Raw genomic sequence first — 14,962 nt, 5'->3', positions numbered from 1 at the left:
GTAAATTGAGGGTTACAGGGATAGAATGAGGTGCTGGGTCTGGATGGAATGCTCTTTGAAGGGCTGAATGGTCTCTTTCCACTCTACAGAGATTCTATGATTCATGTGGTTCACATTGCCATAGAGATGTCCTTAGAAGAGTAAAGTTCACAGGAAGCCATGGTAGGACCACTTGCAAGGAGTTTTCTTAAAATATCACTGAACCTCATAAGCCTGTTTCAATCTATCAAAATATGAAGTAGAGAGAACCAAGAGGTAAAGGCAGCAAATCTTCATAGTATGCCATGCAAGGACACAGCTGAGTATGTGTGCTCAGATTGAAGAGCTCAAGTTTCTGAGAATTTAAGATTCACATAATTTTGGCTGAAGGAAGGAATCTTCATGATAACCCACATAAAAAGCCAATTTGGGAATTCAAAATCGTCCAGTGAGATAAGAAAAGAAAGCAAGTGTTCAGGAGCTAAGAATTGCTTTGGTTGACTCTGGAAAGGGTGCATCTACTTAAGAGACAGAGGAAAATGTAATCGTGAGGGAGATTTTAATCACGTCAAAGCATTAACAAGATGGTTTTCGATTGTTGAGAGTATATGTTGCCTACAAAGTAGTATTTAATTAATATTGCTTTCATCTGCTTATTACTACAAAAGGCTGAAGACTTTTCATACAACTGCTTTAAATTGGCCATTGGGATTTTTAATTTCTTCTTGAAGTTATTTTACAAGAAAAAGTACAAGTCACCCAACTAAACAGCAAAATATCTAATAGTAAATGCAAACCAGGATTCATTTCCCAATTATAAGTCAATTAGCCCAATGCCTTCATGGCTGACCTGTGCTTAAAGAGAATGCCAACAGCACAGGTTTGATTCTTGTTCTGGTTGAAGCAAGCCTGAGATGTGTCCCATCACCCTTCCAGAATGTGGAAAATAATCTCAAGCCTCCACTGGCAAAAACTGTCAAAACAATAGCTCAGAATGAAATATCAGTAGTCAATGAGCCAAGTATATCATGGGACAAATCATTTAGTTTATCTCATGGTGCTTAGAGCATTTTTATAGTACAGCTGGACACTGAAGTTATATTTTTAAAATATCAATACAAACAGTGTGTTCCCTGCATACTGCGTGGAAACCTAACTCCATATTGTTCCTTCAAGAAAGGAAGATCTGCTAGCAAACAATTTCTGGTATAAGTGTAGAATATATCAGATCATTGGGAGTAGTATTACGAACTACTTTCCCCATGGTCAGAGCCATCAGCTGCCTGGGAGTCAATTACTGCCAAACCCTCCCCAAGCATCTCCACTTCATTCTCTCTCTTTTTAAGACGTTCCTTGAAAACTGCCCTAATATCACTTTTGTGATTCAGTATAAATTTTTTATTTGACAATCCTCCTGTGAAATGTATTGAGAATGCTTTACGACATTAAACTATTACATATAAAGACCATAAGACAAAGGTGCAGAAATTAGGCCATTCGGCCCATCTAGTCTGCCCTGTCACTCGATCATGGCTCATTGGTTTTCCAAAGTGTGGTGCTGGAAAAGGACAGCCAGTCAGGCAGCATCCGAGGAGCAGGAGAATCCACGTTTTGTGGATAAGCCCTTCATCAGGATTGAAGCGCTTATGCCCAAAACGTCGATTCTCCTGCTCCTTAGATGCTGCCTGATCGGCTATGCATTTCCAGCCCCACACTCTTCAACTCTGATCCCCAGCATTGCTGTCCTCACTTTCTCCTGATAGGTTTCTCAACCCCATTTTCCAGCTTTCTCCCCATAATCTTTGATCCCCTTTGCAATTAAGAACTTACCTATCTCTGTGCTAAATATACTCAATGACCTGGCCTACAGACCCTGTGCCCTCATGTCCTCATCTCTCCTGCCAATGAAAACATCTTCAAACATCCACTCTGTCCAAGCCATACAATATTCTGTAAGTTTCAATCAACTACCCCTCACCCCCCACCCCCACCCACCCTCCCTCATCCTTCTAAACTCAAAGTATAAACCGGAATCCTCAAACATTCCTTTATGTTAAGCCTTTCATTCCTGTGATCATTCTTGTGAACCTCCTCTCTACCTGCTCCAGGGACAATACATCCTTCCTGAGAAATTGGGCCCAAAATTGTTCATAATGCTCTAAACGTCATCTGACCAGAATCTTATATTCAAGTACTCTCAAGTGTTTATATTCAAGTACTCTCAAGATGAATGACAACATTGTATTTGCCTTCCTAACTACTGACTCAGTCTCCATGTTTTCCTTAAGAGAAACCTGGACTAAGACTCCCAAGTCTCTTTGCACTTCAGATTTCTGAATTTTCTCCACATTTAGAAAATACTCCATGCTTCTATTCTTCCTATCAAAGTGCATGACCTCACACTTTCATCTGCCACTTCTTTGCCTGCTCTCCTAACCTGTCTAAATCTCTCTCCAGCTTCCCCACCTCTTCAATACTACCTCCTCTCCAACTATCTTTGCATCATCTGGAAACTTTGCCAGAATGTCCTCAGTTCCTTCAGTAACGTATAAAGTGAGAAGCTGTAGTCCCAACATTGATCCCGTGGAACACTAGTCACCAGCTTCCATCCTGAGAAAGACCCTTGTATCACGGGTCAGCGCCTTCTGCCAGACAGCCAATCTTCTATCCATGCTAGTACCTTGCCTCTAACAGCATGGACCCTTAATTGGCTCTCCCTGGTCTAAACTGCTTGTTATCTCCTCAAAGAATTCTAACAGATTGGTCAGGCATGACCACCTCTTGACAAAACCATTCTGTAAAGGCATGCACATTTGCATCCATTCATAGGAATATCAAGTAGTACAGGTAAACAATTCTTTATCCGAAACCCTCAGGACCAGCTGTCTTTCGGATTTCGGAATTTTTCGGATAAAGAATTAAATGACGTTTTCATAGTAAAATGTTTCAAAATTACCCAATAGCAGATGGTACTACAAGCACCAAGATAGAATTGACGCCTGTCAGTGCTGGGCCATGTTACTATGTCACATCTGAATGACACGGGTCAAGTGGGTGTGGAGTTGGGTTAACTATTTGCACGCCAAACCACCTTGTTATGGAGAAAATAACTTTGGATATCTGACCTTTCAGATTTTGGAATTTCGAATAAAGGATAGTCTACCTGGTCAGATTGAATAAGTGGTTAGGATTTGGCACTTTCATAGTCACTGCGCAGGTTCAATTCCCAAACAAGAAATGTTCGGGCAGCACAGGAGCTGAGTGGTTAGCACTGCGCCAGTTGGAAGCATGGTTTGAGAAAGTTGGAAAATTGCACTAATCCAGCTTTCCAGAAGCAGATGATGAGGCTAAGCTGTCACAGGATTTGGCAGTTTCTAATTCTGAGTGTGCACGTCTGTCAAAGTGGTGGCACGGTGGCACAGTGGTTAGCACTGCTGCCTCACAGCGCCAGAGACCTGGATTCAATTCCCGCCTCAGGCAACTGTCTGTGCGGAGTTTGCACATTCTCCCCGTGTCTGCGTGGGTTTCCTCTGGGTGCTCTGGTTTCTTCCCACAGTCCAAAAATGTGCAGGTTAGGTGAATTGGCCATGCTAAATTGCCCATAGTGTTAGGTAAGGAGTAAATGTAGAGGAATGGGTCTGGGTGGGTTGCTCGTCAGTGTGGACTTGTTGGGCCGAAGGACCTGTTTCCAAACTAAGTAATCTAAGCTATACTCGGAGATGGTCACTGCATTCTCTAAACAGAAGATGCAAGACCAGTAACAGAACATTCAGACTCGATAGACATAACACCAGTGATGACAAAAATACAGGCAAGACGGGTAACCAATTTGTTTCCAAACTTCACTTCAATAAATTATATTTGTCCATCATATCTTCAGAGGATATTGAGATTCAGGGTCAGCTCAAGATAAATGAAACACAACAATAATGTTCTCAACTTGCTGCACTCCTGGGCACTTACATCAACAAAAAACATTGTGGTTTCAACTTTGATCTCCAGCATCTGCAGACCTCACTTTCTCCTCAAGATAAATGAAACACAACAATAATGTTCTCAACTTGCTGCACTCCTGGGCACTTACATCAACAAAAAACATTGTGGCAAAGTGCAATTAAACATCCTACTTTTTCACGTATCTATAGTTGGTGGCATTGCAAGTGCTTGTTGCAGACAGTAGAGACTAACTGTTGTAGCTTTGACTGGTTACTTAGGTGAGTATTCAGTAAAATAAATATATTTGTGCTGAATTAGCTTGCAACAATTATGTTAACACAACAAGTTGCTGACCATGAAATTTACCTATTTCTCCTTCCCAAAAATAAAAGGCTAGAAGCTAAAGAAACCCCCACTTCAATGGACCAATTTGTCATTCTAAACCAGCCCATTAACAATAACTTGGATTTAAATAGGAGAACTGGAGAAAAACATACCAAGAAAGATATTGACATCTGTCATCTGTTCCAATGATTAACGTTTTATTTCTCCTCTCCCATTTCATTCTCCACTCTCTTGGTTGTATCTATGTGCCAGCAGTACTTGGTCTGGCTAAACCCTTCCTATTTTCCTCACTTCCTCCAATACAAAACGCAGCTCTTCCGTGGTCTTCTCACTTCTTCCTGATGCTTTCCTTCCCCTGCCCTCTTTCCTATTGCTTCCTCTTCTTCAGTACCCAATCATAATAGTACTTTTAAGATTGAATTTGATCAGTCGGTAAAGGGGCAGGAAGGCAATCCAAATAGCACAGTAAGTGATGGTACTTTGACACATTTGCCATCAGACTATTTTAACAAAGAGGAAAAAAAAATCCAAATAAGGGCATTTCCACTTTTGTGGGGAGATTACCCAGTGAAATCTGGTCATCTCCAGTTGTGGGGAGCTCTTTTTGGAGCAATTCATTGCTGTGTGGATGTGCCCTCTAGAAGCAATGGCTGGCCTTTTGGGAAGATGTTCATCAAGACCACCACATCTCAAGGCTTGAACTACCACCACTATTGTCATCATACCCTCACTATGCAGCTTGTGCCATAGCACTGGCCATTGCTAGCAGTGACGTGACTGACATTGCTAGTCCTCTGATCACGGCAAGTATCTTCTGGGTACAGGCCATCATCTTTGATTGGGAGCAGTCCAGGATCCCACTGCCTACCAAAACAAAGTCAACTCCTGCAACAGCCCTGGCAAGATTTCTGCCACTTGAAAATTTCTGGCTGATGTCTTTTATGAAGGCATAAGGGATACTGTACCTTTAAGAGGGGTGAAGGACTTGCAAGCACACAGAATGCTAGAGAATGTATAATGTAACATTTTGTCGAGCAGCTAGCAGTACCTGGGTTGCTATGAGACAATAACAAATTCAAATTCAGCCAATCTGTTTAAATTATGTACCAAGATACTAAAGTCCAATCAAGTTTGAATTTGATATTTTGACAATATTAAAACCAATGAAACGATGCAATGCTTTGGGGTACAAGACGGGAAAAACTGAACAGTTGGGGGAGAACTGCCGAAAGACTAACAGACGTAGGCTGCAGGTAAGAACTCTGTGAAGGAGTTTGCACAAGAAAAAACATCGACACCAACCTCAAAAGCAAATCTACAGACGAAAATACAAAGAGAAGATTCGACAGCTGGATGGTTTTGAGAATTGAATTTTTCTGTAAATCTTAATCAGGGGTTTTATCGGAGCAGTATTGTAGAGGGGAAGGTAAACGATAGGTTTAGATAAATGAGTTGTAAATAGTTGTTACTTAATTATTTTACTAGACTTTAAAAAAGTAAAGTTGTTAATTTTTGCTTTAAATAGTGACTTTTGGGATAGTTCTTTGCTTCTCAAATTTTCACAGATTACAGCACGGGGTGAATCTTGTGTGTGTCGGGTTTAAATTAGCAGAGAAGCATGTCTCATCTCTGCGTGCAATGCAACAAGTAACTAACTTGGTTTATCCCCAAAACATGCATCCAGTGTAACGTAGTATGGGATACGCCATTTATTTTCATGAAACATGTCAAAATGCCTTCTCCAAACTCAACAATATCCTCACATTTCAAAGTGATCAACTATATTTGCCTATGAGACCATAAAACATAAGGCCCACTACTTCCCCTTTATTTATCCTGTTACTTTCTCAAAGAATTTAATAAATTTGACAGGCACGACTTATTCTCTCGTACCTGCCTCTGGACTTCAGCCAGGTTGTATGGTAGAGCTCCTTCCTCCAATGGTGCTATTCTTTCAATATCTGCCAGAGTGACTCGCCTGGAGGGAAACAAGAGAGAGAAGCAGCTCACTAGAAGTATAAAACATTCTACTCGTCCTATCAAATATTTTGTCACAATAATCTAGAATGCAAAATAATCTTCAAGAAAACTAATAAAAACTCATTCAATGCAGGAAAAAGTACAAGTTGGGAAGTAATGGAGACAAGTAAAATAGGCACTCCAATTGCCACGGTTGATTTCAACGTGCATATTGACTGGACAAATCAAGTGGGCAAGGGTGGAATGGAAGACAAATTTCTACAGTACATCAGAGATGGCTTCTTAGGGCAGTGTGCTGCAGATCTTTCCCGGGAACAGGCTATTTTAGATATAGTAAAGTGCAATGGTATTAATAAGAGAGCTTATAGTTAAGGGCCCTCTGCAGGAAATCACATCATAAAATTTCAACCTCAGTTTGATGGAGAGCAACTGAGAACTCAAAACATACCCTCAACTTAAATGAGGGTACTTACAGTGGCAGAAAAGTCGCTTAAAGTGGGCTGAGAAAATACAATAAGGGGAAAGTCAGTGGATGAGCAATGGCAGACATTAAGCAGATATTTCATAACACTCAGCAAAAATATGCAGCGAGATCTAGGTGTTCTAGTCTACAATATACATGGGGACTACAATATAAACAGGGCCTGCTATTAGAACAAAGATCTAAACAGTACAGGAACAGCCCATTTGGCCCTCCAAGCCTGTGACAACACATTTTGCTATTCCATACTAAAAGAGTCTTCATGTACAGGATCAGTATTCTAAAATTCCCAATACCAGGTAACATCCTGGTAAACCTTTTCTGAACCATCTCCAAAGTATTCACATCCTTCTGGTAGCGTGACCAACATTCCACGTGTGGCCAAACTGAAGTTCTAGAATGCTGCAGCCTAACTTGTCTCTCCTTATATTCAACGCCCCTTTTCAATGAAGGCAAGCATGACGTAGGCTTTTTACTACCTATCTACCTGCGCTACCACCTTCAGTGATCAGTGGATATTCACGCCAAGATCCCTCTACATATTAATACTCCTATGGATTCTACCATCCACTGTATAATTTCCCACTGTACTTGACGTTTCAAAGTGTATCATCTCATATTTGTCTGGATTAAGCTCCATTTACAATTTTTCTACCTATGTCTCCAACTGATCCAAATCATGCTGTATCCTCTGACAATCATCCTCATAATCTGCAATTCCACCAACCTTTGTATCATCTGCAAACTTAATTAGACCAGTCACGTTTTCGTCCAAATTATTTATGTAGAGCATGATCAGCAGAGGTCCCAGCACTAATCCCTGTGGAACACCGCTAGTCACAATGGTCGATTCCGAAACGCATCCTTGCACCACTACCCTCTCTCTCCTATGACTAAACCATTCTGTATCCATATTGCCAGCTCACCTGATACCATGTGACTTACAAATTGCAGGAGGTTAGCATTCAGGTACAGCAATTATTCAGGAAAGCTAATAGTAGGTTATGTTTTATTATAAAGAGAATTGAATGTAAGAGTAGAGAGGTTATGTTTCAGTTATACAGGGCATTGGTAACACTGCACCTGGAGTACTATGTACAGCACTGGTCACCATACTTACGACGGATGTTAATGCATTGGAAGTAGTTCACAGAAGGTTTACTAGACTAATAGTTGGAATGAGTGGATTGCCTTATGAGGAAAGGCCAGATAAGTTAAACTACTAACTTTCAGATTTTAGAGGTGTCAATGTTGACTTTATTGAAACAAACAAGTTCCTGAGGGGATTGGATGGGGCGGTTTCAGAAAGGCGGTTTCCTCTTGTGGGCGAATCTAGAAATAGGTTACAGTAATCGACAACTTAGGATTAAGAGAAAGAAAAAAGTTCTCTCAGAGAGTTGACTCTTTGGAATTCTCTTCCTTAAAAGATAGTGGATACAGAAGCTTTACATATTTTTAATGCCAAGGCAGATATATTCTTGATTTCCAAGGGGATCAAAGATTATCAGAGATACGAAGGAATGTAGGCTTGACGTTAAAAATCAGATCAGCCTTTCTCTATGTTGGAGCAAGCTCAAAGGGCAGAGTGGCTTACTCTTATTCTTAGTTTGTACGTTTGCAAGAATCTATACTATTCCAGAAAGAGGACTTAATGAGAAGGACGAACCACTGTGGTTAACAAAGGCAGTCAGGGAAAGTATCCAAACAAAAATAAATGGCAAGCAAAGTGGTGAAAAGTTCTGGTAGGCCAGAGGATCATGAATCACTTTTAGGAACTAGATGACTAAAATCATATTAAAAAGCAGGAGGAAATTGATTAAGAAAATTGGGAAGCATTTTTTTTTTAAAAATTCAAGATCTTGTAACAGTATATAAAAAGAAAAATATAGTCAAAGTGAGAGTATGACCTTTGCAGGATGCAAATTTCAACCTGATAACAGAGAAATCTTTTTAAGATTAGATTTCCTACAGTGTGAAAACAGGCCCTTCGGCCCAACAAGTCCACACCGACCCTTCAAAGAGTAACCCACTGAGCCACCCAAATGGCAGATAATTTAAAATATCTTGCATTAGTCCTCGTGGTGGGAACGACTATATAATTGTCACAATGATAACAGACAAGGAAGATACCATTGGAAAGAAAGGTCGTATAATAGTCTCTATTGAGGGGGACAAAAACTTTGAAAAACTAATGGGACTAAAGGCAGACATGTCTGAAGGACCTCATGGCCTGTTTCCAAGGATTTTAAAGGAAGTAGTTTCAGAGATAATGGCGAAAATCTTTCAAAACTCAATGGATTCCAGCAGATTAAAAAAAGCTACAAATGTGACGCTCATGTTCAAGAAGGGAGCTATAATCCAGTTAGCCTTACATTCATCTCTGGGAAAATGTTACACATCATTTTTACAAAATATTTCTTTTGGAATATTCTGTATTCAGGGCATTTGGAAAAGCTTAATTTCTAACATGGTTTTATCAAATAATGGAAGAATTTGGTTGCCACCTTACAACTTTTTGGTCTCATGTAATTAAGATTAGACTTGCCACAGAGGAATGCAACTAAATTTCAATCTAATCCCTGGGACTGCAGGAAAGATTGTTAAAACTGAACCTTTATCCTCAAGAGCTGACAAGAATGAGGGATGATCGCAATGAAACTGAAAATTCCTACACATTTTGGACAAGATCCATGTGGATGTTTCCCATGGCTGGTGACCCCAGAGCCAAGGAAATAACACCCAGAGTAAGGGGTAAATCATTTAAGACAAAAAAGCAGAGACATTCTTCACTCAGAAGATGGAGATTTCTGAAGGTTCACTATCTCCAGAGCTATGGAGCTTAACCATTGAGAGTATTTGAGACTGACAAGGATTAACTCCTGCACAATAACTTCCAGCACGCAAAGGAATCATTCTGCAAATTCAAATAATAATCTTATTTTGGCTTCCAATGCAATTAGAGTCCGAGATATACAGCACGGATACAGACCCTTTGGTCCAACTCGTCTAAGCCGAGCAGATATCCTAACGTAATCTAGTCCCATTTGCCAACCCTTGGCATATATCCCTCTAAAGCCTTCCAATTCATATATCCATCCAGATGCATTTTAAATGCTGTAATTGTACCAGCCTCCACCACTTCCTCTGGCAGCTCATTCCACACACGCATATTGGCATAGTCAGGATTATTCAGTTACTGTTGCCCAACAGCAGAATCACATTTAACGCTGGTCACTGTCTTGAGTTTTGCAAGCATAGACTGGTTCAGCATAGTCAGCGGGATGTGCTATTTAATATGGTCCACCAGTCTTTAAGATGTATAGCCCACATCCCAGTACATAAAAGCTTGTACACTATATGCTCATTTTAGGTAGAATGTCATTTTTGCACTCGGATTTGCAAGTGCCAGAAGGTAAGTTTGTTCATACATATGGCTGCATTTTTGCAGGCAAAAGAATAAGGGCACACAACACGCCATTTTTACTGAATGAACAGTTTTGAGTTAGGCAATTCCAGCTGTGCCCTGCAGCAACACTTTGACCAAAGCTGACCAGCCTGGCTTAAATGTAATCAATTAACTGCTCCGCTGCATCTTCATGTCAACCATTGTATAACCAAAGTCTTCTAGATTTATTAACTTAACAATTTTGAATGCAACCCACCTTTCTGATACCTTCTTCCCTTCAGCAATTTTAAGACCATCAAGTGCCTCAAATACTTGCTTTTTTAATATCGCTTTGGGAGCATCTTTTTCTTTGGTAAAGACACAAGTGAGGCACTTATTTAGTACCACAGCCATGTACAAATTGCCACTTTGGTCTCTAATCAGCCAGTTCCCCTCTTCTAAGGATTTGATATTTATATATCAATAGAATATGTTGAACATTTGTCCTTTTACAGTAGCTGCCAGTTTATTCTCATGTTCTCTTTGCTGTCATTATTTCCTCTCACCGCACCCTCCAAAAGTTTTTTATATTCAACCTTAGTCTCACTTGTACTATCAATTTGTTGTCTGGTATTCTGTTATATGTTTTGCCTGCTAGCCAAGGAAATCCAAGCAAAATAATCCTGCTCAGATTTAATATTTTTAGTCTTGAATGTTCCTTCTCCTTGTCCATAAATAACCCAAACATTGTGATACGATGTTCACTGTTCCCTAAATGCTAACTTATTGACATGCGACCCATTTCATTAACTTCGCCCTCCAGAACCAGGTCTAGTAATGTCTCCTTTCTCATTGGGCCAGAAAAATATTGATCTAGAACATTCACTTGAACACACTTCCTGAACTCTTCCCACTCCATGTAGTCCATCATTATATCTGATGTATAGCTCTTATACCTCTCCACAATTTTCCTTCACATTTACTTCAACACATCTTTCCCACTAGTTGGTGACTTACAGAATACATAGTATTTTAAATAGTACCTCAAATGTTCCTTAACTTTAACCAATCAGATTCTTGTTTTGATCCCTCTTGAACACAGTCCCTCCAACATGCAACATTCCAGTTCAGTTCCACCATCCATCCTCACTTTGCTCTTTCATACCTTTCCTGGACGCACTGTATCCTTTGTTGATTCAGGGCTTGTTATCTCCATAACACTTCATTCACACATGGCTATTTGAGCTTACAAATCATCAGCCTCATTTATTACACTCAATGCATTTACATACGTGCACCATGAACCTTAGTTTTTACTGCATGCTCCCTTCCTATTTCTTACTTAAGTGTAATTTGCCTGTCTTAAATCTTTGTGCAGCTTACTTCTTGCTTCCCTAATCCTTGCTGACAAAGCTTGAAACTCTCCCGCCTCCCGCCACCCCCCCAAAAAAAACAGAACCAGGAAATCATCCCACCAGCTACTCCACCATATACAGGCTCTACTTCCCTACAACCAGTCTGAATGCTCCACCCTGCACCATCTCTCCAAACAAGCATTCATATTATACCCTCCTGTACCTTTATTTAATAGTTTTAAAAAAAGAATCACACAACACCAGATTATCATCCAACAGATGTATTTGGAAGCGCACCAAAAGCTAGTGCTTTCAAATAAACCTGTTGGACAATAACCTGGTATGGTGTGATTTTTTAACTTTGCCCACCCCAGTCCAGCACTGGCTCCTCCACATCCTTTATTTAATAGAACCAGTGTTAATCTGGAGACCACCTTTGGGATTCAACTTGCTACTTAGCTCCCTAAAATCTCTCTACAGTGCTTAACTTTCTTTTTACCCATCATTTAGGCACCAACATGACCCATGACTATTGGTTGCTCACCCTTTCACTCCCTCTGCTCCCAAATACACAACACATTGCAGCTACTTGATGACATTCTTGACTCCAGCATCAGGGAGGCAATATACCATCCTGGATTCATGTCTGCACTACATAATCCCCTACTTGCTTCCTCAAACTGTAGAATTCCTAATGATTAATACTTTCTCCAAACTTCCTTCTGCTTTTTGTACAGCTCAGTCAGCTGTGGTGCCACTTAGTTTCAACACTCTCATCAGTGTAGAGAACTCAGTATAAACTGGACAGCAAGATGCACTCAGGAAACTCATGCATCTCTGGCACTTCTAAAATGCCTGTCAGTTACTCATTTCCCCCTCTGCTGCACATTCAAACTGTGGGGTGACCAAATCCAGAACAAGCTATCCACAGACCTGTAGATGTACGAAAATAACAGGAGTTCCTACTCAAATTCTGTAACTTGAAGCTCAATCTACTGCAGCTGAAGACACCTCCTGCACAGCTGGTTTCATAGCAAATAAGTAGCTTCATGTGGTACCCAATGAACAAGATGTGCATTGAAAATGACAAGATGTTCTGTCATGCCTCTATAATCAGGATAACTGACTTAACAGACATACTGGGTCAAAATCCTGGAATTCCTTCCCTAATGGCATAGTGTTTCTACCTACAGCATATGAACTACAGCAGTTCAAGAATGCAATTCACCATCACATTCACAAGGGCAACCAGGGATGTCCTAACTAGCAATACCATGAGAACAAACAAAACTGAAGACTTGAATAAATAATCAACTACTCACCAATCAGTTGCTTTCCTATACTGGCATCACCTCCTTTTATAAAGCAGATTAATTTAAACAAATCTTGAGGTTTACTTAGGTCTTAAGCCTACTGAATTGTTTAAAATTTAAAATGATCAAACACAAATTTATTTGCACTTAAATAAAGACCACCTACAGCACCTACTCTATGTCAAATGAACAAAGTTTTGAATATCCATATTAAAATACAAATTGTTGAATTAAAGATTAATTACCCTGTTGGACTGTACAAAGCCACAAGCTGGAAAAGGATATCAACCTCCAAAGGTGTAATTTGTCCAAATTTATTGGCAGCATGAGCAAACTCCTCTATATATCAAAAGAAAAACAAAGATTAGAGATGCATTCTTCAGCACAATGTCCTCAACTGCCTTAAGCATATATATGTCGCTTCTAGTATAGGAGGCAGCATTGTGGAGGCTGAGTTTTGCAACTACATTTAGTTCCATTATCTCCCATGTCTCAAGAGTTCCACTAAAAACAATACAAAACACGTGGCTTCTTCTCACTAGCTCATGAATGGACAAAGCTGAAATCAGCAGGTAGTGTAAGTAGCAACTAAGTCTAGTTGTACCAATGAATGGGCGGCACGGTGGCACAGTGGCTAGCACTCTGGCACTCACAGTGCCAGAGACCCGGGTTCAATTCCCGCCTCAGGTGACTGTGTGTGGAGTTTGCACATTCTCTCATTGTCTGCGTGGGTTTCCCCCAGGTGCTCCAGCTTCCTCACACAATCCAAAAATGTGCAGGTTAGATGAATTGGCCATGCTAAATTGCCCGTAGTGTTAGGCAAAGAGGTAAAGGTAGGGGAATGGGTCTGGGTGGGTTGCACTTCGGCAGGTCGGTGTGGACTTGTTGAAGGGCCTGTTTCCACACTGTAAGTAATCTAATCTAAAAAAAAAACTGACTCCATATAGTAATTCATCTACATTTCTACGTCTTTCTTGATCTGTGTGACTCATCAATTCCTAGTGTCATGTAGCTGAACGAAGTCTAAAAGTTCTTATTTTTTTTGTTTCAATCTTGGTATGAGAATGTCATTAACAAGGATAACATTTATTGCCCATCCTCAGTTGACCTTAAATTAAGGGTCAACCACTTTGGTGTAAGAATAGTATGACAAGCAGACCACACCAGTCGGAATGTCAGATATTACAGCTTAAAGGATTTTAGCAAATCAGCAGGAACAGTCTACTAGATTCATCGTCACCTTTACTCTTACCAGTTTTCAAATTTCCCAACTGTCACGGTTGGATCTAAACACACCTTCTCTGAATTATTATTAGTCTAGTATTATCGAAAGAAAACCATTAAGACCAGCAATCATACAACAAACTCCAAGGAAAAAAGTTAGTCCAGCTTTGAAAATCACAAGTGATTTTCTACTAAACTAGCTTAGAGTCACAGAGTTGAACAGCATGGAAACAATTTTTTCCGTTTAACCCTTCCATGCCGACCAGATATCCTAAATTAATCTAGCCCCATTTGCCAGCATTTGGCCCATACCCTCTAACCTTACTATTCATATATCCATCCAGATGTCTTTTAAATGCTGTAATTGTACCAGCCTCCACCACGATCTCTGGCAGTTCACTCCATACATGCATCAACCTCTGTGTGAAAACGTTGCCCCTTACGTCGCTTTTAAATCTTTCCTCTATCGCCTTAAACCCATGTCCTCTAGTTTTGAACTCCCCTACCCCAGAGAAAAGATAATGGCTAATCACCCTATCCATGCTCATGATTTTATAAACTTCAATAAGGACGCCCTTCAACCTCCAACGCTCCTGGGAAAATGGCTCCAGCCTATAGCTGAAACCCTCCAAATCTGGCAACATCCTTTAAGTCTTTTCTGAACCTCTTCATGTTTCACAACATCCGTCCTATATCAAGGACACCAGAATTGAATGCAGTATGCTAGATGTGGCAGAACCAATGTACAGCCCCAACATGAATTCCCAACTCCTATAATCAATACACTAACCAATAAAAGCAAACATACCAAACAGCTTCGTCACTATCCTGTCTAACTGGAACTCCACTTTCCAGGAACTATGAACTTGCACTCCCACTCTTTGTTCAGCAATACTCCCCAGAACCTTACCATTAAAGTTTGGGAGAAGATTCGTAGCTCGGGAGCTCATTGTTGTGGTTCTGT

General features: G+C 40.3%; 1 protein-coding gene across 2 annotated transcripts in view; it reads right to left on the bottom strand.

Moving 5' to 3' along the window:
* The window catches only part of slc25a12 (solute carrier family 25 member 12), a 118,324-nt gene that overhangs the window by 58,058 nt on the left and 45,304 nt on the right, over positions 1-14,962 (bottom strand). For both annotated transcript variants that reach the window (XM_043693649.1, XM_043693650.1), the window contains exons 8-9: positions 13,020-13,113; positions 6,154-6,238 (exon numbers count right to left, since the gene is read on the bottom strand). In XM_043693649.1, coding sequence (XP_043549584.1) covers positions 6,154-6,238; positions 13,020-13,113 — 179 coding nt within the window. The remainder of the gene's footprint in view (positions 1-6,153; positions 6,239-13,019; positions 13,114-14,962) is intronic.

Source organism: Chiloscyllium plagiosum, chromosome 7 (assembly GCF_004010195.1).
Source record: "Chiloscyllium plagiosum isolate BGI_BamShark_2017 chromosome 7, ASM401019v2, whole genome shotgun sequence".
In the NCBI taxonomy this organism is placed as follows: domain Eukaryota; kingdom Metazoa; phylum Chordata; class Chondrichthyes; order Orectolobiformes; family Hemiscylliidae; genus Chiloscyllium; species Chiloscyllium plagiosum.
This window is presented reverse-complemented; position numbering and strand designations above follow the sequence as displayed.